Source organism: Dasypus novemcinctus, chromosome 8 (assembly GCF_030445035.2).
Source record: "Dasypus novemcinctus isolate mDasNov1 chromosome 8, mDasNov1.1.hap2, whole genome shotgun sequence".
NCBI classification, from domain to species: Eukaryota; Metazoa; Chordata; class Mammalia; order Cingulata; family Dasypodidae; genus Dasypus; species Dasypus novemcinctus.
The window spans coordinates 78,807,498-78,833,975 of record NC_080680.1 but is presented as its reverse complement, the minus strand read 5'-3'; the positions used below and the strand labels follow the sequence as shown (position 1 = coordinate 78,833,975).

Sequence of the window (26,478 nt, the reverse complement as noted above, 5' to 3'; positions counted from 1 at the left end):
TGGGCTATGATGTGGACCATTGACTATGGGGTGCAGTGATGCTCAGAGATGAACTTACCAGGTGCAATGGATGTATCACGATGATGGGAGAGAGTGTTGCTGTGGGGGGAGTGGGGGGCGGGGGCGGTTGGGTTGAATGGGACCTCATATATATTTTTTAATGTAATTAAAAATAATAATAAATAAATATTTAAAAAAAAAAAAAGCAGCCAGTCTAATGAGTGCCTGATGGCTAATAACGATGAGCGTTTTTTCTTGTGCTTTCTGACCATTTGTATGTCTCCTTTGGAGAGATGTCTATTCAATTCTCTTGCCCATTTTTTAATCGGGTTTTTGTCTTTTCATTGTTAAGTTGAAGGATTTCTTTATATATTCTGGATATTAGACCTTTATTGGATATGTGGTATTCAAATATTTTGTCCTATTGTGTAAATTGTCATTTTACTTTCATGATAAAGTCCTTTGAGACACAAAAGTTTTAAATTCTTATGAAATATTGAGCCAACAGTTGTCAAAGTTTTGCTAAATTTGCTTTATCTATTTATGTGGTGGTTTTTTCCTGAACCACTGAAAAGTAAACTGTACTGTGACACTTTATCCTAGATACGTCAATATTCATCTCCTAAGCAAAGCGTATTTTTCTATGTAACTATTTATCTTGCCCAAGAAAATGAATCATTCCTTACTATCTAAAATCCAGTGCATATTAAAATTACCCCAGTTCTTATACCTAACTTTTAAACAGAGCTTCACAGTAATTCTCCGGTTTGTGACTCTCTGCTCCCAGCAGAGAAGCTACGACATTTGAAAAGGCATTCAACAAACAAGGGTAAGACAAGTCCCCATCCATCTGCTGGAATAAGTGTTGCTTGGTACCGCTGCTTCTGGGATAGAGGTTATAGAATAAATGTGAAGGAGACATTTTGGAGGGGTGATATTTATTCTCTTCCCACTTCCAACCAGGAGTACTAGCTCCACTGGGAGTGAGGCTTAGGGAAGGGGATGCCACTTCATTCTCTTCCTATATTGGCACCGAATTTCAGAGTCAGCCATGATGTCGTTGGCCCTCAGGACTTTGTCTTGGGAGGCATCATAGTCACCCTCAACATCTGCTCAAGGAAGCAAAGGTACATCAAGGATCAACATGGCTGCTTATTTCCATTCTCTATCCTGCCCTGCCTGGCCACCACTCTCAGGGTCAGATTCGTTGATTCCACTGGCTTCCAGAAAACCCCTCATATGGCATTTTGCTTTCGTTTTTATTTAAATTTAAATTTTTAATAGGTACAAAAGGTGCGTAAAGATCATCCTATTTTTTCTTACAGTTGCATAATATTCCATATCATGTGTGTACCAAAGTTTATTAATCAGTCCCCTTATTAATGGACATTCAAGCTATTTTTTAAATTTTATTTTATTTATTTATTATTATTTTTTATTTATTTCTCTCCTCTTCCCCCCCCACCCAGTTGTCTGCTCTCTGTGTCCATTTGCTGTGTGTTCTTCTGTGATCACTTCTATCCTTATCAGCGGCACCAGGAATCTATGTTTTGTTGTGTCAGCTTTCTGTGTGTGCGGCACCATTCTTGGGCAGGCTGCACTTTCTTTTGCACTGGACGGCTCTCCTTACAGGGTGCACTCCTTGTGCGTGGGGCTTCCCTACGCGGGGGGACACCCCTGCGTGGCATGGCACTCCTTGTGTGCATCAGCACTGCGCATGGGCCAGCTCCATACCGGTCAAGGAGGCCCGGGGTTTGAACCGTGGACCTCACATGTGGTAGGGGGATGCTCCATCCATTGGGCCAAGTCTGCTTCCCTATTTTATTTTATTTTCAAACTATTTTTAATCATCTATTATAATCCACACAATGAATAACTTCACACATTGCATTTTGAACTTAGAATTTAAAAAACTAGAGTATCTTGGAATAACAGGACATTTGAACACAATTGGAATCTAACCCTACAGTCTGTCACATCTAGAAGGGACCATAGAGATCATCTGATCCAAATCCATGGTTTTAACAAGGAAACTGAGGCAAAAAGAGGTCAGCGCCTGCCCAAGATCACATATCAAGGTAGAAATGGAGCCAGGCATAACGTCCAGACAATGCACCACACTACCTCCCCTGGGCTTCTGCTCTTGCTCTGATGTCTGAGAAGATGGTTTTTTAGAGTATGTATGGGACACAGTACACATGAGAAAAGGAGGAAAAGGCCTGGAGTCAGAGGGACAAGGGCACTGGTTATTTTGAAGAGAAGGCTGGATGGGGTCCCTGAGCTAAGGGAAAAACAATAATATGGGATACAGAAGTGCCTGATGAGTCTTGAGGGAGGGGAAGTAGCCATAGGGGGAAGAGAAACCAGAATTTTCTCTCTGAGTATCCTGGGAAGGCCCTTTGAAGGAGTCAGGACTCTGGGAGGCATAGAAGTGACAAGAAAAACATTTAAACAAAGGCATCTCAAGCTAGAGACAGTTCCTCTTCAAATCCTGGCCCTGTCTAGACCCCTTCCCCAGGCCAATGTCTACTAAGTTCGTTTTCCTCCACTTTCTTCTGCAGGAAGAAGTGAGAGGCACCATTCTCTGCCCTGCAGAGCCTATCTCAGTTCCCTATTCCCTAAGTTTCTCCCCTGGGGAGATCACTGAGGAGTAGAAGGATGACCACATGAGCAATCCCTTTGCTTGCCCCAGTCACATTACCCACTGGATCTCTATACACAGTACCTGGGAAGGGTCGAACTACAGAATTCTGGGACTCTGAAAGCCACAAGTGCTGGCACTGTCTAGGATCCCAAGCCAGGGCTCCCTCAGAGGCGCTGGGGCAGAGCTCTCCTCCTACTTCAGATCACAACTGACAGGACCCATTCTCTGGAAGAAAACCTGCTGAGGTCTCTCTGAGGCCTGGCCCGACCCAAAGCGCAATCATCAGCAGAGTGCTGTTTTGCCAGTTGGAAGGGTGTGGTGGGGATGAAGGAGGTGGACTTTGCAGGTTGAGTTTAGGTTGAACAAACCCAGCCAGCCAGAAGCAAAGCGGTGATGATGGCAAGACCTGCCCACCTCCCATATCCCAATCTTAGTCCCACTCTCTCCTGCTCTCTCCCACCCTTATCTGCTTCCCATGACATGCTCCGGCTGCACCCACCCCCCCTTCTTCCTGCAAAATGAGCAGCTGAATATAACCTAAGGGGATCCCCTTCATCAAAGTAACTCTGTTTTAATGGAACACTCTATGAGGCCCAGGAATGACTCCAAAACTATGTAAGATATTCTGAAGCAGAGTCTTCCCATGGCATCTCACCTTCAAACTGCCCACATTTAGGAAACTACCTTTTTAAGCCTTAGTTCCCCCAGGCATAAAAATGAACAGCAAAATCAGATCATTTTCCAGGTCTCTTCCAACTTTGACATATGAGATTTTAGCGTCTTGAGATTCCACTCTCTCCTTCTGAGAGCACAGCGCCAGCCAACTCTTGTTAGGAGGCAGTTAGTCTGTGGTTTGGCACCACTGCCCAGCAGGCATTTATTAAATCAGTAGGATGTGGTCCCTGTTGGCCTGGAAAGAGAACATTAAGCTCCAAAACTTCCTGCAGCAGGCCTCCTTCGGAAAGTGCTACTCAGAAGGGCAAGGAACAAAACCATTCAGGTCCCTGGCTGTGCTCCAAGATCCCGTTCACTAGTACTTTTGCCCTGTCTGCACAGAGAACCAGTGACTGAAAACATCTGGAAGCCTGCTTAAGACCTGGGTGAATTCTCTCTCCTTCTTCTGGGGGTGGCTTTGCCTGACTCTAGTAATCCTGGTTAACCTTTGCCAATGCCCCTTCCCATCCAATCTTCTGCACTTCATTCTGTAACAACTCTTTAATGAAATCCAGATGAACCCAGCTGCTAACAGCTTCTGGAAGGGCCATAGGATCTAACACCTGCCCCTGCATTCCCTGAGCCCTAGTAGCTGGGGAAAAGAGGGCTGAGACAGCACTCTTGCGCCTGTGGAACTTACAGTAAAGTTGTGGAAAGAGGGAATAAGTGGGAAGGAACACACACCAAAGGTGAGGGTTTGCTGAAGGTGGGGAAGGCAGCTGCAGGTGAGGCAACATCACTGCTGGGTGGCCCAGGCAATGTCCCCAAGACCTGGACCTGCCTCCTTCCCAGGGACCTCAGTCATGCTGACAAGGCCCATCACTCATTGCAGGGAGGACTGGGCTGAGAGTGTGGTCTAGGATTGCCTGTCCTTCTTCATCCCTCTGTGACCTGAGCCATTCAGTCTCTAATAAATTATTTAAAGTAATTTTGTTGGACACCTACATGCTCTGCATGTGTGTGGCACCAGGGAGATGCATTAGTGAGTAAAGGAGACCTGAGTCCTGCCCTTTAGTCCCACTTGCTTGGAAATCTTGTCTGCCTACAGGTCACACAGTCTCAGGGACACTGGTGAGGGTGGGGTGAGAGTGCCTGGGGCTCCAGGGGCAGGAAGAGCCCTGACGGTAGTGCTGGGTCTTTCCCATTCTGACTCCCGAGCCTGTAGCTTCCCTGGGGTATATGGACACAGGATTCCCTCTGGTTAAGTTCAGAGTTTGGATTCACTTTAGCTTTCTAAGAAATAAACAAACAACAGATTAGAAGGACAGATAAGCTGCTTGATGTTTATTTGTAATGTACAAGGATGATTTATTGGACCCGGCCTTTCTTCAAAATTTAAGCTCTTCCTTTGCCTTCCTTTCCAACCAGCTGAGATTTTTATTTGTTCTCATCTGAAAGTCCACAGCTGATTTCACTAACCTGTCTATTCTTTGTTGTGATGAACCAAAGACCAGCACAACTTTCCCCTATGCTGGAGATTGGGCTCATCTTAGAAAGCCCTCAAGGTTCTCCTAAGGCCAAACCAGGGCAAACTAAATGGCTCTGCTCCTGTCAGCTCAGGAGGCTGTGGAACAGAGAAACCGGTGTCCTTCTTGGAGTGCTTCCTTCATGTCCTTGAACTGAGCCAACTGGCAGGCCTCATCCAGCCTCAGCCAACGGTAGGCTTGGTGCTCGTGGGAGAGGCGGATCTCCACATCGTAGTCTTTCGCCTCTGCCAGCCAGTAGATGACTGTTTTTGGCTTCTCCCTGGCCACATAATTGAGTTCCCTTCTGAACCCCTCAAGGATGGTCAGTTGGCCTGCTTCTATGCCCGCTTCCTCCCGAGTTTCCCTCAGGGCTGCTTCCAAGTCATTCTCTCCTGGTTCCACATGGCCTGGTTAGGGAAGAAGAGGAAAAGAGAGGAAGAAATTCTTCAACAGTCCCCAGTGCTGTATTTCCCAGGTCTGATGATTTTGAGATGGGGTTTTCAGTGACTTTTCTAGGTGTTTCTAGGTTAAAGGAAGCCTGGAGATTTGCAACATTCTAAAATGCCTGGGAAGTGGGTGCAGCTCAGGTAATGCCTGGCTCTGCAAGGTCTGGGCAATCCCTCTTCCTTACCCCATTTTCTCTGCAGATAGTCGAACAGTGTTTGGCAAGTCTAGTTTAGAGTACTGCTCTTTGATGGCAAGAGAGATGTATTCCCTGAGACTTTGCTTTCTTATCCTTTGCTGCTCTCCTCATTCCATGTCCTCAGGGACCACTTTTCCCTTGGGGACTTTAAAGACATTTTCCCAAGGAGAGGCAGTCCTTTCTTGGCAGGTGGGAGCTAGCTGAAGAGGGAATACTTCATCTATAATCCACAGTGAGAACTTAACACCCGCTACAATTGGACCCAGAAGTCCCAAATCGACAGACAGGCTCAAAACTCTGTACTGCTGCACCATACACTGTTTCCAAGAAGCTGTCAAGGGCTTCTCCCCAATTGTTTTCATCTTTCTAACTAAGCAAGGGCAGAGTAGTTTCATAGGGAAAGTCCTGATGGGAACTACGGACAAGCTGAGAGCCAGTTCTAAGAAAATATGTTGGCAAGACCCGAACCCATGCAGAGAGCTGCCAAGAAACTGTTGTAGGAGAACTTGAAGCTCTGCAGACTAGGAGCAGCCCTCAGCTTTGCCTCTAGGCCCACCCCGCACATTCTCAGCTTACCCAGAGGGGCCAAAAAGACTGTGAGGGGTATGGACAGGTCAGGCCATGACCCCCTGCACATGTCGTTTCCTCAGGAAGGGGTGCACTGCAGCTCATCTGCAGCTTCTGCCTACACGTGGTCTCAGGAAGTTTCTGGGGGAACTCCTAGTTCAGGAGCTCATGGGGAGCAGAAACTTTTAGCTGTTCCCTTCTTGGTTCAGAGACAGGGCTAAACCCCAGCCCTCCCCCTTCCAGAGATCCTCATAGCAGTGCCTTGAGTCAGCTGCTGCTGCACAGCTCCCACTGAAAACATGCACAAACTTAGCACTTAAAAACCCATTCCAGCTTGTGGCTCACAGCTTCTGGGGAATTTTCTCTGTACGGTACCTTGTATAGCAATGTACACAAAGACAGGGAGGCAGTGCATAGGGGAGGAAGGTGGTAGGGATGCTGGTGATGATAGAGGATACCCTATGTCCCCTTAGATGAGGGTGGGAGTCTCTGAGCACACCTCTCCCAGCAGCTGACATCTTTCAGTGAGAGGTACCATGTAGCGTGACTTACTGATCAGGAGACAAGTGTGACTATTCCTATTCATAGTATTTGTGACACTGCTGTTTCCTTTTCTCACCTTGTTTCTCCCCAGTGCACTGCAAATGTGCAAAAAGGTGTTTATGTCTTGTTTCCATTTCCTTGTTTTTCTCCAATCCTGGATTTTTGTTCAGCCCTTCCTCATCCTACTCCCTTTTAAACTCCCTGGTCTCTTCTGTCTGGGGGCTGTTCACCCTGGCTCCTCATCCCAGCAGGGGCCAGAGCCACAGCCTGTCACTGCCCACTGGGACCATCCTAACGGCCTCAGCCAAAGATGGCTTTTAATCATTTCTCTTTACAAAGCCTGGCTTCACTTCCAAGACAGTTTGATCACAGCTTTCTCACTTTTAGAGGTGGGATCAGCCACAAACAGATCTTGACCAGCTTACAAACAGACCTTGGCCAGTAGTTCTGCCAGAATGAGGCTTGGTGGACTCCAACCTGGGTGCTGAGTGATGGCCCCAAGGCGTGGGTGGCTGGTTCAGCTGTAATATCAAGGTCTCCATAATCTTCACAGCTTCCTGGTCTGAACAGGACCCTCCCATCTCCTCACTCCTTCACTCCTGCCACAGTTCACAGATGAATTCATGATCAGGGAACCCATCTTCTCTGTGCTCACAACTCAAGACATAACTATACTTAGAAATACCGCAGACAGAACTCATACTCTGTGTGTTTAGCAAAAAGTTCAATAGAAAAACCTAGCAATGACACTGAACTGGGCGTCAAAAGAAACCTAATCAAATGTAGTCACAGATGGTAAGAGGTGAAAGAGAATTTAAGATTTTGTAGTTCAACCCTTTGTTTGACAGATGAAAACCTCAAAGCCCAGACAGGTGGGAATACAGCACAGTCAGGAATTGGCCCCAAGAGGTTTGATTCCCAGTCCAGTTCCTTTTCTCTTACCCAGCCATTTACTATAGAGGCTAATGCTCTGTGAATGTTACTCTCAAAATAACCAGGTGCTGCTTCTACTTCTGCTTCTGCCCTGGGACTCAATCACAGGTTCTATTTCCAGCTCTGGCCTGGCATAGCGACCTTTTATCTAGAAAGGATCAAGGGCTTCTCCCCACCCTCAGCCTCCATTCCCTCACAGCATAGTCACAGGGAAGCAAATCTTGTGGGGAGCCTGGCAGGGTGGATTTCCGAGCAACGATTGGTATTTTCCCAATATCCAGTCCCTCTGGCCACACACCTTTGGGAGGAGTCCAGTGATGAATGCCATCTGATGCCTGCAGCAGCAGAAACTCAACCGCACTGTTGTCTAAACTGGGAATGAGGCATCTTCGGAAGATGATCAAGCCACATGCTCTCAGAGCCATGGTCTACCTAAGAACTAAACAAAGAAAATGTGGACATTGGAAAGTTACATAAAACAGTAAGGTCCATAATGGGGGGCAGTACTCTAGTGCTAAGTTTAGCACAGGCTGACTACCAGAGACTTCATCATCCACAAAAACCGATAGCATGCCAAGACCCAATGGGGGAAACCAGGAATGAGAGATGTCCTTTGTATGTAACTGAAGACCCTGGCCTCTACCCTCAGTCAGTGTGGTCTCCATCCCATTTCCTCTGGGTCTCCTCCAGATCTCACAAAGGGTGTATTTGTTAAGAGATTGGAGGTTCTCAGAAGCAAATCCACTGAAACAGGGGGGATGCCAGGAATTGAAGACATGGGGTATAAGTATTGTCATCAAACCCACAAACCCATTTCCCCTAGTCTCCAGCCCGAGCTCTTGGAACAAAGAGACCCTAACAATGTGGTTTCCAATAGCACAAAGGGATCACCCTAGGGAGACTAGTTTGGTATACTGAAAACTTTTTTGTTGCTGAATTAAAGAACAAAAAAAAATTATCCATGCTTTTGAATATGTTATATAGTCACATGGATCAAAATTCAAAGTACAAAAGAGCAGACAGTAGGAAGTCTCTTTCCCACCCCACACAGTATTCAAAAGTGTGAATCTGGAGCTTGGGTTCACGCTTTGGTTCTGCTACTTATTAACTGTGTTACCTCATGGGCTTTCTGCAAGGATTACATGGTTTAATTTTTTTAAAGTGCTTAGAAAAGCAACTGGCACAAAATAAGCACTCAATAAATTTCTACATGCATAGAAAAATGTCTGGAAGGATATGCATCATTAACAGTGATTTCTGGAGGATGAGATTATAGGGAGACTTTCATGTTCTACTCCATGTATTTCTGTATTGTTTGGAATTTTACAAAGAACATTTATTAATTCTATAATCAGTAATACAATAAAGATTTTTCCATTTCAGAACAAAGTCAACAACAACAACAAAAAAAGACAAAAGGGAGAAAATTAAGGGTAACTACACAAGTGAAAAAAAGTTGTCACCTGAAGAAGGTCCAGTGAATGTGCCACAATGATGGAAGAGGTTGTTGATGAGGGAGGAATGGGGTTAGGAGGGTGAGGGATATATGGGGACCTCATATATAAATATATATTTTTTAAGATTTATTTTTTATTTATTTCTCTCCCCTTCCCCACCCCCACCAGTTGTCTGCTCTCTGTGTCCATTCGCTGCAGTGTTCTTCTGTGATCGCTTCTATCCTTATCAGTGGCACTGGGAATCTGTGTTTCTTTTTGTTGCGTCATCTTGCTGTCAGCTCTTCACGTGTGCAGCGCCATTCTTGGGCAGGCTGCACTTTCTTTCACGCTGGGCGGCTCCTCTTACTGGAAGCACTCCTTGCGCATGGGGCTCCCCTACGTGGGGGACACCCTTGCACGGCAGGGCACTCCTTGCGTGCATCAGCACTGTGCATGGGCCAGCTCCACACGGGTCAAGGAGGCCCAGGGTTTGAACTGTGGACCTCCCATGTGGTAGGCAGATGCCCTATCCACTGGGCCAAGTCTGCTTCCCTCATATTTTTTAAATGTAACATTTAAGAGAAAATAAAGAAGGAAAAAAACACAACTCCTTATAAAATGAAATGTAACCACTTTTTCTAGGAGACCTTATAAGATATTTATTCAACTATTTAAAAAAAAAAGTTGTCACCTGAAGGGGACATATAATCAAGGTAACAAAAAATATTCAAGGTATTTTATATAAGGCCCTGCTAAAGAAAAACATGTCATTTGTTGCTTCAGCAAATATTTATTGAACATCTACTATGTTCAACATACTGTGCTAGTCCCTTGCCTTTGTTTAACTTATATCCTAGTGGGAGAGGCAGACTTTAATCAAATAATAATGAAGGAAAAAAAAAAAACCCAAAACCATAACCAAAACCAACCCAAACTGCTAATAACGTATGTTCTACAAAGGAAGAGCATGACAGGTAACGTGACCTGTCTGAGGGAATCAAGGAAAGTCTGCCAAAAGAAAGGATGTTTGAGCAGAGAGAAGCAAAGGATGAATAAGAGGTAAGGTGTTAAAGGGAAAGAAAAAAAAAAAGAGGTAAGGTGGCAAAGGGAAGGAGAGGAGAAAGCATGTTTAGGCAGAGGGAACTGCATGGGCAAAGGTCCTGAGGTGGGATGGCAGACCTGAAAGGAGCCAGATGTCTCAAATGCAGCAAAGGCTTGGGAGAGTGGCCCAGGCTGGACAAGACCAGAGTCGGCAGGGCCTTGTCCTCTCAGAATTCCAGGATCAAGGAAGGAGATAGTGTTCAGGGAGAGCAGAACTGATAGAGAGAGGGCTGCTGGAATTAGAGCTGCTGCTCTCCATGTTGGTACTCAATCATGGTGAACTTGCTTCTGTCAGAGGCATAAAATTAGCCTTAAACTGATTTGCCATTCCAGGGCAATTCTCAGGACTGCCAACAGATGGTAATGTCACTCTAGGGAAGGAGCTGTTCCTCATCAAAAAAACCAAACACACCCAATACTGCAAGCTTTCCAATGGCTGAGCCTCATAACAAGAGTGTTCAATGTTTGGAAATGATCTCAAAGAGGGTTTTCAAAATGCCCTGTGCTTTCATGCACTGCTGGTGGAAGAGTAAATGAGTATATCCTCTTAGGAGGGCAATTTGGTAATTATTATCAAAAGGTAAAATGCATATTCTCTTAGCTCTAGCAATTCCACTTCTAGGTCTTCTCAGACACAGAAATATATGTTTAAGATGTATACATAAGAATGGTTACTACAATCTTGCTTGCAATAGCAAAAAGAAAAAAAGGCAGAAACAAATATCCATTAATAGGGGAATGGTTAAAGTACAGATCATCTGTATGATGGAATATTCTGAAGCCATTTAAAAAAATGACATAGAGCCAAATGTACTGTTTGTAAGAAATGATTTTCAGACACATTAAGTGAAAAAAGCACGGTTCAGAACAGTATGTATAATATGATCCTGTATGAGTTTTTTTAAAAAAAGCATATGTCAAGTATAGCAAGCTTTTATTAAACACTGTATTCTATTTCCCGGTATTCCCTATTTTTGCCGAGAACTTTCCCAATTCTGAAAGCCAGATGGAAGCACTCACTACAGAAATGGTGAACAAAATTTCAAATTAATACATGGTTCAGGCAGAAAGAGGTACCTGATCCCATGCCCCCTCCCTTTAAAAATGCTTAGAAAGTTGTAGAGAGATGTCAGACACCTTGCTCCTGCCTTGGGTGGAGTCCCCCTCTAAACAAGCTTGTCAGATCCAAGACAAGGGGGCACAGTGTCATAGCTAGCCCAGGAAGGCCCAACACCGCTACCACCACTACCACAGCATGGGAGAGCAAAGGTGCCTGCATGGGTTGCAGGGCAAGAAAGACAGACCTGGAGTGACCTCTTGGAGCCACTGGGTAGAGGGGAGCAGGCCAATACTTTCGTATGGGGCTTAGTGTAGTGACAAAGGAGCACTCTAGCAAAAATGTATCTCAGTGGATGCCAATGTACAGGGGTGACCACTTCTAAGAAAAAGACCAGCCAACTGTTCATATCAATGGGACCTGAAGAGCCAGGACCAGATGCTCACTTTCTACCTCTGCTTTGAACTCAGGGAGAGAGCAATTCTAAAAAGTTAGAACTCCTAATTGCTCTTTCAGTTGCATAGCTTGGACCAGCCATTTTCTATCTAGACCATCTCCTACACCCTTACTCTCAGGCCCCCACTACATTTGGCAATCCTCTACTCTTCTTTTCAGAAGTAACTCTATATGAAGCTTTCCTAGCCTCCATTCACTCATCTTCTGGGTCCTTACATGGTTTGAACAAACCTCTGTCATAGTGTTTGATTAAAGAAGCAGAACACTATGAGAAAAGGAAAATTAAGGACTTATTATAGGGACAAGACCCTATGTAATTATGAAAACTGGGGGAGAAGTCTTTTCATCTGGTTTTGGGTCTGAAGTCTCCACAGGTCTGCCAGGCCGGCCCTTGGAAAGAAGGGCTGGTTGTGAAGTGGAAGAGTGCAGGGATAAAGGGGAACATGTGAGAACAAACCGGAACCCATAAGAAGAAACAGAACTCATGAAGACAAACGGAAACCTGTGACTTCCTCTCCCTGCCTCCAAGCTCAATGACATGGGTCACTTGCAGGAGAAGCTGGAGCCTTTGGGCACAGAGCTAAATGGCCCAGGACTAAGGAGCTGAAAGAGGATATTAGGTAGGAGCTGGGGAGCTGCAGTCCTGGGTGCTATCCTTTGTCAACAAGGTGAGCCAGCATGATCTGTGCCAGCGCGCTGCTCAGTCCTTCATCATGTAAAAACTGGCTACCACTGCATTTCAGCTTTCCAAATCTTGCTCAAAATTCCCTTGTATCAGCCCTAACCCAGAACCATACAGAAAGGGAATCCTGGGCAAACTAGTTCCCACTTAACTAAATCCACACCATACAAAGCCACCACAAGCACGTATATCTAGAACAGAAAAGCTCTGCACCTCTGTCAGGGAAGAGGCAGACTCTAGCTCTGTTCTCTTGGGGCCCAGCACAGCAGGTCTCAACAGATGTTCATTGATTCAACAGAACTCTCTCCCCACCTCCTACCCAAACAAATGTTCAGGGTATGTTCTGGGGCCCTGGGAAAAAGCCCAGTGTTTTCCTGAGGAGTGCCATTCACATAAAAGTCAATGGAGCTATTGTTGGGGATTTTGTTTTTCTGGAGACCTCCAGCTGAAAATGTTCAGGGGTTTGAAATTTGCCAGCTTTCACACAAGGATTCCAAGTGGATTCAAACCTCAGGGGGTTAAAGAACACAGCATCCAATATGCAAATATGCCTGCAGCCAGGATTGCCGAGGTGAGAACTCCAGGCTGACAGCAGGCAATTCGCACTTCAGAAAAGTGGCAAAGTGCCTGAGATGGTTAGAAAAACCCTGAACAAAAAAAACCCTCAATGTCATCAGAAGGTTCCAGAAGCCAAGGAAACGTGCTCTTGGCTTTCTTTCTATATACAATTCCCTCAGCCTAAGAGGTTCAGGACCTAGGTGCCAAAAGAGAATTCACAGATAAATGACTACACTGACGTACTGTGCTTCAATATTTTCATCAAATTAATGAGAGTGCTATTGAAAGGAAAGCCAAACCCCCAAAATCCACATAAAGATACCCTTAGATACAGAAAGAGCTCTCCAAATCCTTCCCCCAAGCTTATTCCCAATAGTTTAAAATCACTTTAGCAGGAACAGTGTTCCATGCCCCCACGTTATCAATTATTGAATGTCTACATTGTGCCAGGTTCTTTACATGTACCATCTCTACTGCTCACGATGACCCTTCAAGATAAGCTTTATTAGCTCCAGTTTAGGAAGAGGAAACTGAGATTCAAAAAGGTTAAAACAGTCACCCAGAAGCATAGGTGGTCTGTAAATAGCTGAGCTGGGATTTCAATCCAAGGATGTCTCACTCCAAAGTAGGAGTTCCCCTTACACAACTCTGCTCATCATGAAGGACTAGGGCTTAGAGCACAAATGGACCCGAAAGAACACATAAACGATTTCCAAAATTACTTCCAGTTCTAAAATTTCCATTATTTGATCTGTATGCAAACAGAGGTTGTTTTTGTTTTTTATATCTGGTTGTGTTGTCGTCTTTTTGGTGCGTCGCTTAGCCACGGACCGCCTCCACGCAGCGCAGGTCTGGGACGCTTTTTTTTTTTTTACCAGGAGGTCCCAGGGAATGAACCCGTGTCCTCCATATGGTAGGGAACTCAATTGCTTGAGCCACAGCCGCTTCCCTGCAGGTATTTTTGTTTGTTTTTAACGTCCTTATCACAGGACAGGTTTGTTTGTGGTGTGGGGAGAGGGGAGCCAGTGGATGAAGATCCTGATTCCTGAACCCCTGGAAGGGTAAACTGTAACCTATGGCTCTTTTTTTTTAAAGATTTATTTTTTTAAAATTTAATTTCTCTCCCCTTCCCCCCCAGTTGTCTGCTCTCTGTGTCCATTCGCTGCGTGTTCCTCCATGACTGCTTTTCTCCTTATCAGCGGCACCAGGAATCTGTGTTTCTTTCTTTTTGTTGTTGTGTCATCCTGTTGTGTCAGCTCTCCGTGTGTGCAGCGCCATTCTTGGGCAGGCTGCACTTTCTTTCGGGCTGGGCAGCTCTCCTTACGGGGCGCACTCCTTCCGTGGGGGGCACCCCTGTGTGGCAGGGCACTCCTTGCGCACATCAGCGCTGTGCATGGGCCAGTTCCACAGGGGTCAAGGAGGCCCGGGGTTTGAATCGCGGACCTCCTATGTGGTAGGCGGATACCCTATCCATTGGGCCAAGTCCACTTCCCTCTATGGCTCTTAAACTTTGCCTATCTGATAAGAGTTTCTATGCCTCTCTGCTCTTTTCTGGGAAGTAGGAACCCAAAATCCGATCTTCAAAGCCACCCCCAAGTGGCGTGGGAATTCCCAAGCACAGGTGTTGGGAACAGCCTTGATTATTACCCTTAGACATACAAACAGAACCTAACTTAGGGTCCAGGGAGCCTGCCCAGACCACTCCACAGTGAGGAGGAAGGCCAAGTCCAAGTCTGTCTCTTCAGTAGAGCTCTATATGACTATTCAGCTTTCCCTCACTTCCCACAGCATAATGGTCTTTCCCTAATTCTCGCTTTAGAGGAGTGGACAGATGAGACCACCCACTCAGCAATAAAATTCTCTCTTGAAACAACATTAATAACAATAGTAACAAAAGTAGAACAAGACAACAGAAAAGAAAAAGAAAAAAAGCCCCCAACTACCTTGAATAAACTGAGACAAGGAAAGTGTTCCCTCAACTGTGCCTTTCCTAGATACCTGGGACTTTCTTCTCAGAGACCAAGGTATTGAGTCATCAGCTATCTTTGCTATTTTGGCTGAGAGAGGAAACAGGAGATTTCAATTATAATGATATGAATATTGGCTTCTAGTATGTGGCCAAAGTCAGACAAGGTTGGGATGAAAATCTTTTCTAGTGACGGGGGATCATTTAAGCAGCCTATTAGTGCCACCTGCTGTACAATTCTGGAGAGCAAACACAGGGAATTCTAATATTAGAGCGTGAAGGGATTTGTTCATTCCCTAACAGTTGAGAGCGTCCCATGCACGCAGTGTGATGGGACTGAAGGGTAGATATGAAGGTAAATACACTGTCTCTACTTTCTAGGGGTTCACAGCCCATTGGGGAGTAGAAGGCATTTATGCAAACAAGTTACAGTGTGTTTATATGAGACACGTATCACAGGGATATGTGTATCATATGGAAAATGGAAAAGTAGCAAAGAAGAGGGTATGGTTATCTTTACGTCTTTAGATCAAAGCGATTAGGAATTGAAGGGTGGCTTCGATTTAAACAGGTAGAATAAAGGTGGAGGCAAGGGGCATTCCAGGCAAAGGGAGGCATGTGGACAAAGACCCTCAAGCATAAGAAGACATTCCATTGCTAAACAGCTTAGTTTATATTCTGTAGGCAAGGAGGAGTCTTTGACTCGTTTTAGGCAGGGCTGTAATGTGGTCAGATTGACATTTTACAAAGACATTCTGGCAAGGGAGAAAACAAATTAGAAGGAAAGATTGGCAGTAGGGAGACCAGTTACAGTTAAGAGCCTGTTGCAACAGTCTAGAATTGATGACAAATGATGTGGAGCTAAATTAAGGCAGAGCAGTGAGAAAAGAAAGGAGGGGGATGAATTTAAGAGATATTTCAAAGATAAAATTGACAATATTTGAGGTTTCCTTGTTCAAGGAAGAAAGTGGATATTAACTCTCAGGTATTTGGTTTAGGTTACTGGATGCAAGAGTAGGTGAAGGAGGGGGTTGAATAATGATTTCTGCTTGGGACAAGCAGAAATGTTACAGACTGCACACAGGTTAAGTAGACAGATGTCTAGAGTTCAGTGATCATCTCATTACATCTCTTCATTTCCCAAGGTGGAAATTTCCTATTAGAAAAAGATTTTGATCCCACCATAGGTACTCTGGCAGTCTAGCTCCTTTGGAAGTGTGGGATCCCTCCATTTGGGAAGTCAACCAATCCAATCTGCCTGTGCCTGTTCAGCTGGTATTCCAAGCATTATCTTCTTTCAGGCAGAAACTGCATGGCACAACACAAAAAATACCTAGCTCCCCGATTTAACAACTGTTTTACTTAGAGCAACATATTTAATGTCTCTGACCCTCATTTACCTCATTTGTAAAATGAGGATAACACCTACTTTCACGGTTGTTGTTGAGTTTAAAATTATGTATCTATATGGGAAGCGGACTTGGCCCAGTAGTTAGGGCATCCGTCTACCACATGGGAGGTCCGCGCTTCAAACCCCGGGCCTCCTTGACCCGTGTGGAGCTGGCCCATGCGCAGTGCTGATGCGCGCAAGGAGTGCTGTGCCATGCAGGAGTGTCCCCCGCGTAGGGGAGCCCACACACAAGGAGGGCACCCCATAAAGAGAGCCGCTCAGCACGAAAGAAAGTGTAGCCTGCCCAAGAATGGTGCCGCACACATGGAGAGCTGACACAACAATGTGACGCAACAACAACAAAAAAGAAACACAGATTCCCGTGCCCCTGACACCAACAGAAGTGGACAAAGAAGAAGATGCAGCAAATAGACACAGAAAACAGACAGCCGGGGCAGGCCGGCAGGGGGGGGAGGGGAGAGAAATAAATAAATAAATAAATCTTTTAAAAAAATAAAATTATGTATATAGGGTCTGACATATCAGGGGCTGAATATGTCACCCTTCATCCTGTATAAGATCATCAGAAAGCTTCTTGATGTTATGTTTTAATGGCATGCTCTTAGCTTTGACTGTTTAATCGAGATGGCTTTTGATATTTTCTGCAAAAGTTCTGGTAATCACACTGGTCATTAAGCCATGATATCACTTATATATAAGGCCCCACAAGATACATTCCCTTTAATATAGTTATTAGGGAAAAAAAATTCCCTCCTTACAGAGAAATTTGGTTTGTTTCTTATTAGTTAGTGAGAATTAGGTAACTCACTGTTCCATTTTTACCTTAACTGTTAACTTTTAGTGCTCAATTATAGTAAGTATATGGGATCCTTGGTTAGTGTATTTGCTTGTACCTATTATGAGGATAACAGCTACAAGTTTTTGAGGACTTATTACATGCCAGGCATTGTTCCAAGTGTCTTACCTCCATTATTTCACTTAATTTTCCACAACAACCCTCTGAGGCATTATTGCCATTCTTTAAAAGGAACCGATAGAGGAGCGGATATAGTTCAAGTGGTGGGGTGCCTGCTTCTCATGTATGAGGTCGTGGCTCGATTGCGGTACCTCTTAAAAAAAAAAAAAGGAAACTATAGCTCGGAGCACTTAAGTGACTTGCCCAAGGTTCCACAACTAGTAGTGGTGGAGGACTGGTTCAAAGGCATTCTGGCTGACCCCAACCCGGTTCTCTTAACCTCAATTTTTACTACGGGTTTCGACTTGCAAGTTTGCATTCAGTTTATTTTATACTGTCTCATCCTTTCTTCTTGTCTATGAAAGATAAAACAAATGCACAGGGCCCAAATCAGGCCAGAACAAAGAAAAACCAAGTGAGGTCATAGGAAATGTTGTGTGACTATTTTTTTTAATCTGCTGTAATTGCCACACAATTATCCATTTAATTATATAAACCTGTTAGAATACATAACATCTCTTGGAAAGCAGGCGGGGTTTAAAAAGTAACAACAAAACTAAACTGAGGCCCAGGGAGGGGAAGGGATGGTGCCCGGGCCGCAGAGCCCTACACCTGGGCTTGCTTGACTCTGAGATACCAACGACCTACCCCGTCACCACTTGTATGGGGGCGAGCAGGGCTCACTGGACCACACAACCCTCCCTACTGCCCGTGCAGATGAGGAAAGTGAGACCGTGCGATCGGCTGGGCCCTGGCAGGCCCATGTCGCGTTGCTCAGCCTGCAGGAGGGCGCGTCCACTTTTGACCCTGCAGCGACAGGACATTAGTCACTTGCAGCCTCTCATCCTCCGAGCCTCAATTTCTCCTCGGAGAACTAAGGCCCAGGCAGCCCCCTCCAGGACAACTCACCCGAACAAGCGGAAGCAGGGAGTCAAGAGGCGGGCCAGGAACAGAGACTGGAAGAATATCGGTCAATCAGGAAAACTCGGTTGAGCCTTGGGCAACCAATAGAATTGGCAGAGGATCCTAGACCCGCCCCAAAGGCACCGTTCTCCCTGAATGTCGCGAGATCTTTACTCAAACAGAATGATTGGTTAAAGGACGGAACATAAGAGTTACGCCCCCTGCTTCCTCCGATCCCGGATTGGTTTCCCAGGGCAGAAGGCAGTGAACGTCAGCGGGTTCCTTAGATGCCGATTGGTGAGCGGTGCTGGCCTTGCCAGCGCGCGGGAGTCGGCGCGGACGTTCGAACCGGTGCTTGGCGGCGTTGCCATGGGGATGCGGCCTGGCAGCCGCAGCAGGCTCGCGAGTTGACAGAACGCTCAGGTCACCGGCCTTGGGACTCTCTGCTGTCGGCGTTGACTTCTCCTGTCCTTCCACAGGATTAATCGTGGAGGAGTTTGGAAGCACCCAAGGTGAGAAAGGGCGGAGAGGAACCAGGCCCCGGGACTGGACGGAGCAGGCCTGGGCGGGAACCGTGGCGTCTACCAACTGGAGAGGGTTAGCATGGCGCCCGCCAAGCGAGACAGGAGGCGGGCGGTTGTGAGCGTACCAGGTGTTGGTCTCTCTAGGTTCTCCGAACGTTCACCCACTTTCCTACACCCTTATCTCCATGTCTCCCTTTTTCATCAGCGATTATCTCGGACGTCACCTCCCCCACGAAGCCTTTTTTGACTACTAAAGTCCTCTTGCCTTTGAACCCACAGCCCTGACTGGAACCTCTCTTAGGCAGAACTCTTCTGTTGGGGCTTGGGCTATTTGTGTCCCCTCTGTGAATCCCATTCTCCTACCTTCTCCCATGTAATTCTGAGGTCCTTGAGGTACCTCAGGGTCTTTCACAGTATCTTATGCACAGCAGATTTTCATGAAATATTTAAGTTCAACTTTATTGGCCACAAATAAGTTGGATTCCCCTCTATGCCCTGCCCTGTTATGCTTCCCATTCAGAGATTATTTGTGGGGGGAGGGAAGACGGTGGGGGGGGGGTAGGCTGAGAGCACCTAAATCTTTAATGCAAAAGGGCCTGAAAGGTCCATGGTTAGTCTTTCCACCCTTTGTGAAGGGGGAAACTTTTTTTTTGATTGGTTGCTCCCACCTGTCCCACGTTGTGGCTTAATCTTTGTTCCCCAATACTTGATTGATGTCTTTGCTTAGAACAAACCATCCTGTTGTTGTTGTAGGCCTAGAGAGTTTACTTTCTTATTGCCCTGCAGTATTGTCACATTTAATGTGCTTTAGAGAATGTTTTAAAGCATTTTCTCCTTTGAATTTATGCCCTGTAGTGTCTGTACTTCAGCATATATAACAGCTGCTCAGGTATCCCCCTATGCATTAATCAGGTGTCTATGATAGAGTTGCATTACCAAGTCGGCTGTTTCATTGTTAACTCATGGATTATATATTTCTAATCTGCATTGTTTATGATTCTACCTTATATCAAATTCTTAGTTCAATGGTGATTTTCATAAAAGGATTGAAAAGCCAGCTATAACAGCGGTGTTCTCATTACCCTCTTATAAAAGTTTGAACACTGTTACAGCTAAACTGTAGCTCTGTGACATGTAATGGAAACTGGCCTGGGACTCAAGGTTTGGTCTTGGCTGCCTCTCACTCACTCACTGTTGGTGGCCTTGCAAGTGCTTTAGCTTCTTTAGATCTCACTTTTTCCATCTGTAAAATTAAAGGGTTGAACTAGATTAGAATTCCTGTGGCTCTACTGTCAATTAGGTAGAAACCACACTCTCAGCCTTCCAAAGACAGATTTTTTTAATAACTGGAAGGAGCAACCACCATTTATTGAACATTTACCCTGTGCAAAGCACTTTATCAAAGGCTTTATATAAATATTGCATTTTTCTTAGTATAGTCCATTAATATGCTGCCCTGACGCTCTTCATTAAAAACTTTTGGTTTTATGTTGCTAATGATAATTTTTAGCTGTTCATAGTATGTCCTTGGAGCAAACTAGGGCATGACCCTATCACCTTCTAGTTTAGGAGAAACAGCATTCAGTTTTGCTGGGCTGTCATTTTATTGTTTATATAGTGAGAGTTGAACTCTTCTCAGATCCCTTCCAGATCTAGTGTTCTATGATTGATCTGTTAATCTAGTTTTCCAAGCTGACTCAGTGAATCTTTTCATAATTTATGCAGACTAGATCCTCAACAAATTTTGTGAAAGGAGTAATAGAGTTCTACTTCTTAAACTTTGAGAGTGTTGTAGTCATTGTGTACTTCCAAGTTCCTTTCTTAAGTTTGGTGTTCATAACTTGTTGCACAAGAACTTTTCTACAGCCATAAACTAATCTGTACCATTTATTATTTTTTCTTCTTTTAAAAAAATTTTTATTATATTTTTTCTTCTTTTTTGTTTTTCTCTTCCCTCCCCCTCCCCTTCCTGCTGGTTTTGCTGTCTGTGTCCATTCACTCTGTGATCTTCTGTATTATTTCTCTTTTTGTCTTTTCATCTTTCTCCTCTAGGATTCACTGGGATTTGATCTTGGGGACCTCTGGTGTGGAGAGAGGTTCCCTGATAATTGTGCCACATCAGTTACTGATCTCTGCTGTGCTTCACCTTGACTCTCTCCTTTGTCTCTCTTTTGTTGCATCATCATCATCTTGCTGTGTGATTCACTTGCATGGACACTGGCTCACCATGTGGGCACTCGAGCAGACACTTCATTCAACACGCGGGCATTGGCTCGCTGCGCAGGCAATGGCTCACCACGTGGGCACTTATGTGGGCACTCGGCTTGCCGCACAGGCACTCACCCTCACCACACGGGCACTTGCCTCACTATGAGGGCACTTGGCTTGCCATGTGAGCACCTACATGGGCATTTAGCTTGCCGCATAGGCACTCAGTTCACCGTGTGGACATGTGGCTTGCCACATGGGTGCTTGGCTCGCCACATGGGCATTAGCTCACCGCTCAGGCATGCTTTCTCTTCTTCTTTTTCACCGTGAGGCCCTAGGAATCAAACCCGGGTCCTCGCATATGGTAGGCGGAGGCCTTATCACTTGAGCCACATCTGCTTCTCCCATTTATTATTGAGTGCTTGTGCATTAGACACTGAATTTTTTTTTTTAAAGATTTATTTTTTATTTCTCTCCCCTTCCCCCCCTCACCCAGTTGTCTGCTCTTTGTGTCCACTCACTGTGTGTTCTTCTGGGTCTGCCTGTATTCTTGTCAGCAGCCCTGGGAATCTGCATCTCCTTTTGTTGTGCCATCTTGTTGTGTCAGCTCTCCGTGTGTGCAGCCCCACTCCTGGGCAGGCTGTACTTTTTTTGTGAAGGAGGCTCTCCTTATGGGGTGCACTCCTTGTGCATGGGGTTCCCCTACGCGGGGGACACCCCTGTATGGCACAACACTCCTTGCATGCATCAGTACTGAGCGTGGGCCATCTTCACCACACGGGTCAGGAGGCCCTATCCATTGAGCCAAATCTGCTTCGCTGAACATAGCATTTTATTTCCATTATTCCAGTTATCGTCACAAAAGCAAAGTTTTCCAAGTCTCTATCATTTTTTGCCTGTTTAACTGCAGTAGCTTCCTAAATGATCTCCTGACTTCCATTTTTACCCACCTTCTATCTGTTCCCACAAGAACTGAGAGAGTGATCTTTAAAGATGTGTTATCAGAACAGGACCTTTCCCTTTTCATCCAATGACTTCCTATTTCACTTAAAAATCAAATCCAGATCCCTTTACATGGCCCTACATAATCCATCCTTTCTGTCCTCATCTCATACTACTCTTCATGTTACTTCAGGTTTCAGTTCAGATATTTACTTCTGAGTGAACCCATTGTAAAGTAGTCCCTTCTCCCTGCTTAATTTTCTTCATAACACTTATTATCTGAAATTATCTTGCTTATTCAATTGTTGTTTATTTCTTCACAATAGAATAATAGCCCTATGAGGGCAGTGACCTTATCTGTTTCATTCACTGCTGTATTCCCAATGCTTAGAACAGAGCTTACCTCATTAAAGGACATCAAAAATGTTCTTAAATGACTGGATGAAAGGTTCTTGTGACCATGTCTATGCCTATAGCCATTCATTTGAATGATACAGAATCACATAGTTTGATTTCAGTGAGTAGGGGCACTACCAATGTTGCCAGAATTTTCCTCAGCCACAAATTACCCTGACAAAAAAAGTTTTTACCACACACCACTACAAATAGTATTCAAATGCTTTTTAGAGTTTTGAATATAGTGTAGGGATATCAATTATTTACTCATTAAATAATTATTGACTGTTTATTATTTATGTTTTACATATGCAGGATCAAAAGATTAGTAAGACCCATTCCTTGACCACAAGTAGGGCATATGCTAGTGGGGGAAATAGACAACATAGAAGGGACATCTGACCATATCTGGGGAGATCAGAAAGACCTCAGTGGTTTTTTTTAAACATGTTTTTAATGCTTTTTTTTTTTTTTACCGCCCTCCCCCCTGCCCCCGTGGCTATTTGTGTGCTGTCTGCTTTCTGTGACAATTCACTGCGTTCTTCTGTTCTGTATTTATTTATTTTATTTCCCCTCCCCCCTTGCTGCTTGCTTGCTGTCTACTCTCTGTGTCCATTCATTGTACACTCTTCTGTGTTTTTGCTTGTCTCCCTTTTTTTGTTGCATCACTTTGCTGAGTTGGCTCTCCATGGCACTTGTGGTCAGATGGCAGTCCATAGTGTGTGGGTGAGCCTGCCTTCACAAGGAGGCCCCGGTGGCAAACCCAGGGCCTCCCATATGGTAGACAGGAGCCCAACTGATTGAGCCACAGCTGCTTCCCTAGACCTCAGTGTTTTTTGTTTGTTTGTTTGTTTGTTTGTTTTTAAAGGTTTGGGGGATTGAACTGGTGCTGACCTGTTCCTGTGTTTTAGTCAATAAGAGAGGCTTGATGAGAGTGGAAGGGAGCCATTAAGGGCACAGTGTGAATAAATGCATAGAGGAATAAAGTGGTCCAAGACGTTGGCTAAATTGGAGAGGGGCAAAGGCTAGATAATAAGTTTTGTAGGGCATGCTAAGTAGCCTGGACTTTGTCTTATAGAAAGGTGATTGGATGGCATTGAAGGGTTTTAAATAAGGAAGCAGTATGGTCATAACTGTGCTTTTGAAAGAGTGATATGGCTCTGCAGAGTAGATGATGGTTTGGGAGGGGCAAAACTGGAGGGAGGGAGAGCAGTTGAGATACATGTAATGATTTAGGTGAGAACTCCTGGGGCAGAACTATCAAGACAGTGATGTAGGAATGGGGATAGAAGAGGAGAGATTTCACAGATATTTAGGAGGTTAAATAAATGAACTCATTGATTAGATCTGTGATTGAGAAAGAGGAAGGAAAAGATTCCTGTTGTCATTGTGGCAACAGTTCCCAAAGGGATGTAAACCTGACAAAGAATTGGTATCATCCTGGTATTTTATAAAAACTGATTATAATTGTTAATTTTCCAATTAAACATATGAGATATATTTGGTTGAAAGTATTTTATGACTGCAAAGTGGGAGAAATCTGCAAATGGCAACTTCCTGCAGTTGGATTAGATCTATATTTTAAAAATAAAGCACTGAGCTTAAACCCAACATTGGTTACCACCTGTTCCTAGGGATTCTTTCAAAATTAAACCTCTATATTTAGAGAGAGTAATACTTGCATTGCTTTAAGATAACTGGGTTCAACAATTTTGTTATGTTTGTTTTTTAGGTGATTGCTCCAATGCTTTTCACCTTGTTATGGAGCTTTTGAAGGGAGAATTGCAATAATTGCAAAGCATTAGCTACATTAGTTATAAACAAAGTTGAAAAAATTTTTTTCAATTACAGAAAGAAACTCTTACAAACCACTTAGAGATAGTTTACATGACTGGTAACCCAAAATCCACAACTAGCCTCAGGAATTCCATTAAGTATTATATATTCTCATTCCTTTGCAGCTGTTGCTTTTAGCAGTTGTCTAGTATCACTTGTCTTCTGTTGAGATCAGTAGTCTATAGTTAGAATAATCTCTAGAGTTTGAAATAACTAATTCCCTTGTGGGAAGAAAATTGTTTGTATACTATATCATTCACCTTTTAATCTTCCACTGATAATACTGGATACATGGGGTACAGAAACATTTAATGAAAATTTATTGAGGATGTTGGATTTGTATTTTATCTGTTTCTAATGGTTAACTTTTTCATTTTGGGAAAAAAAAAAACCCTTCAGGCAGTGTAGTGGGCCCAGTGACTTTGTTAGTGACCTTTTAAACAGTGATCATTATTACTGGTTGACTGTGTCTGGGGTGGGTTGGGGGGAAATGGGCAGTGACTGTTAATGGGTTTGGGGTTTCTTTTTGGGCTGATGTAAATGTTCTAAAAGTTATTGTAGTGAACTCTGAATGCTAAAAGCCATTGCACAACTCTGAATGCTAAAGCCATTGAATTGTATACTTTAAATGGGTGAATTGTATGGAATGTGAATTATCTCAATAAAGATGTTATATATTTTAAATAGTGATCATTGAAACAATTTAGTGGATCTCAAGTGAAGAAATATTTCTTGGCAAGCAGAAGGTATTTAGTCCTTGTAGTTTCATACTACCTTTACAATAACAAAATTTTCATTTTACCTTTGGTCTTCCTATATAAAACATTTTGAAGGATATGCTCTAATGCCTGCTGACCTTCCTATGTAGCCCCTCATATTCAGGAACAGCATTTTCATTTAAAACATATAAAATTGAGTAAGTAGAGAGTAGAAAACAGGAAGATGTTTGAAAAAGTCATTGACATTTAACCTTCCAAAGTCATGTGACCTTGGGCAATTCAATCATCTCAAGCCTTAATTACTACCTAAAATTAGTCTGTTGGATCTGATTCTGGGTCTCAAATGCCTACAGACTAATCAGTTAATGTAAATGAGTAAAGTTGGTTGGTTATAAAGGAACCAGGAGCAGTGAGGACCATGGCATATAGGAGGTATATGCTTTTCTAAAGGGATCAGCCACTAAGTTTTGGTCTATTGTTGCTTTATCTTATTGTGAACCTGATGTAACTATTAATATGTCTTTTAATTTTTAAGAAAGGCAGGAACTGAATTTTTTTAAACAAATCAATTTTATATTAACTAAGCATACATTTCATCCAAAGTGTATAGTCAGTGGTATTTGGTATAATCACATAGTTGTGCATTCATTACTTCAGTCATTATTAGAGAAATTTCATTATTTCAATAATAATAATAGTAAATAACAAAAAACAAACAAGAAAATTCTTCACCTTTCAGTCTCTCTGTTTCCTCTGCTGTACATAGTTGCTATTTCTGACTATTCTTGCATATTTATTTATTTACTAAGCAGTTTTATTGAGATCAATTCACATACCATATGATCTATCCAAAGTGTGTAATAAATGACTTTTAGTATAATCACAATGTTGGGCATTCATCACCACAAAAAATTTTAGAACCATTTCATAACTCCAAAAAGAAAAACTCTACATCCCTTAGCATGCCTTCCACAGCCCTACATAACCACTAATTTAATTTCATCTTTATAAATTGATTTATATTTAAATTTTATATAAATTGAATCATGCAATATGCTACACAATATATTTAGTTCATAGTAGCACAGTCATCCAGTATTTGTCCTTTTATATCTAGCTTGCTTCACTCAACATAATGTCCTTCTGGTTGATCCATGTTGTCATATGCTTTACGACCTAATTTCTTCTTACAGCTGTGTAATTTTTTTTTTATAAGTATATAGTAATAGTTGTGAACTTTAAAAAAAAAGACTTTTATTCTATTTATTCCCCATCCCCACTCCCGTTCTCTGCTCTCTGTGTCCATTCGCTGTGTGTTCTTCTGCATCTGCTTGCATTACCAGGCAGCACTGGGAAACTGCGTCTCTTTTTTGTTGTGTCATCTTGCTGCGTCAGCTCTCTGTGTATGTGGCGCCACTCCTGGGCAGGCTGTGCTTTTTTCATGTGGAGCAGCTCTTCTTGCGGGGCGCTCTCCTTGCGCATGGGGCACCCCTACGTGGGGGCGCCCCTGCGTGGCTCGGCACTCCTTGTGCGTGGCAGCACTATGCGTGGGCCAGCTCACCACACAGGTCAGGAGACCCTGGGTTTGAACACTGGACCCTCCATATGGTAGACGGACATTCTATCAGTAGAGCAATATTCTATTGTGTGAATACACCATAGTTTGTTTATTCATTCCTTGTTTGATGGACACCTGTGTTGTTTCCAACTTTGGCAATGGTGAATAATGCCACTACGAACATCGATGTGCAGATGTCTATTCGTGTCACTGCTTTCAGTTCTTCTGGGTATATACCTAGTAGTGGTATTGTAGGATTA

General features: G+C 43.8%; 2 protein-coding genes across 4 annotated transcripts in view; one reads left to right on the top strand and one right to left on the bottom strand.

The window, feature by feature from the left end:
* Positions 1–4,614: 4,614 nt before the first annotated feature.
* NUDT2 (nudix hydrolase 2) lies at positions 4,615–18,143 on the bottom strand. 2 transcript variants are annotated; one of them, XM_071216823.1, is made up of 4 exons: positions 18,042–18,060; positions 17,142–17,286; positions 7,809–7,949; positions 4,615–5,231 (listed from the first exon to the last, which is right to left on the bottom strand). In XM_071216823.1, exons 3-4 carry the CDS (start codon positions 7,933–7,935, stop codon positions 4,915–4,917), a joined length of 444 nt encoding a protein of 147 aa, XP_071072924.1. In that variant the 5' UTR covers positions 7,936–7,949; positions 17,142–17,286; positions 18,042–18,060; the 3' UTR covers positions 4,615–4,914. The 2 variants fall into 2 exon arrangements, with proteins under 2 accessions (XP_071072924.1, XP_004471951.2); XM_004471894.5 differs by lacking the exon at positions 17,142–17,286 and having other exon boundaries at positions 18,042–18,143.
* Positions 18,144–18,353: 210 nt separating this feature from the next.
* KIF24 (kinesin family member 24) overlaps positions 18,354–26,478 on the top strand; it is an 89,559-nt gene continuing 81,434 nt past the window's right edge. For both annotated transcript variants that reach the window (XM_023582640.2, XM_004471891.3), the window contains exon 1: positions 18,354–18,547. The gene's annotated coding sequence lies outside the window, so the exon portion shown is untranslated. The remainder of the gene's footprint in view (positions 18,548–26,478) is intronic.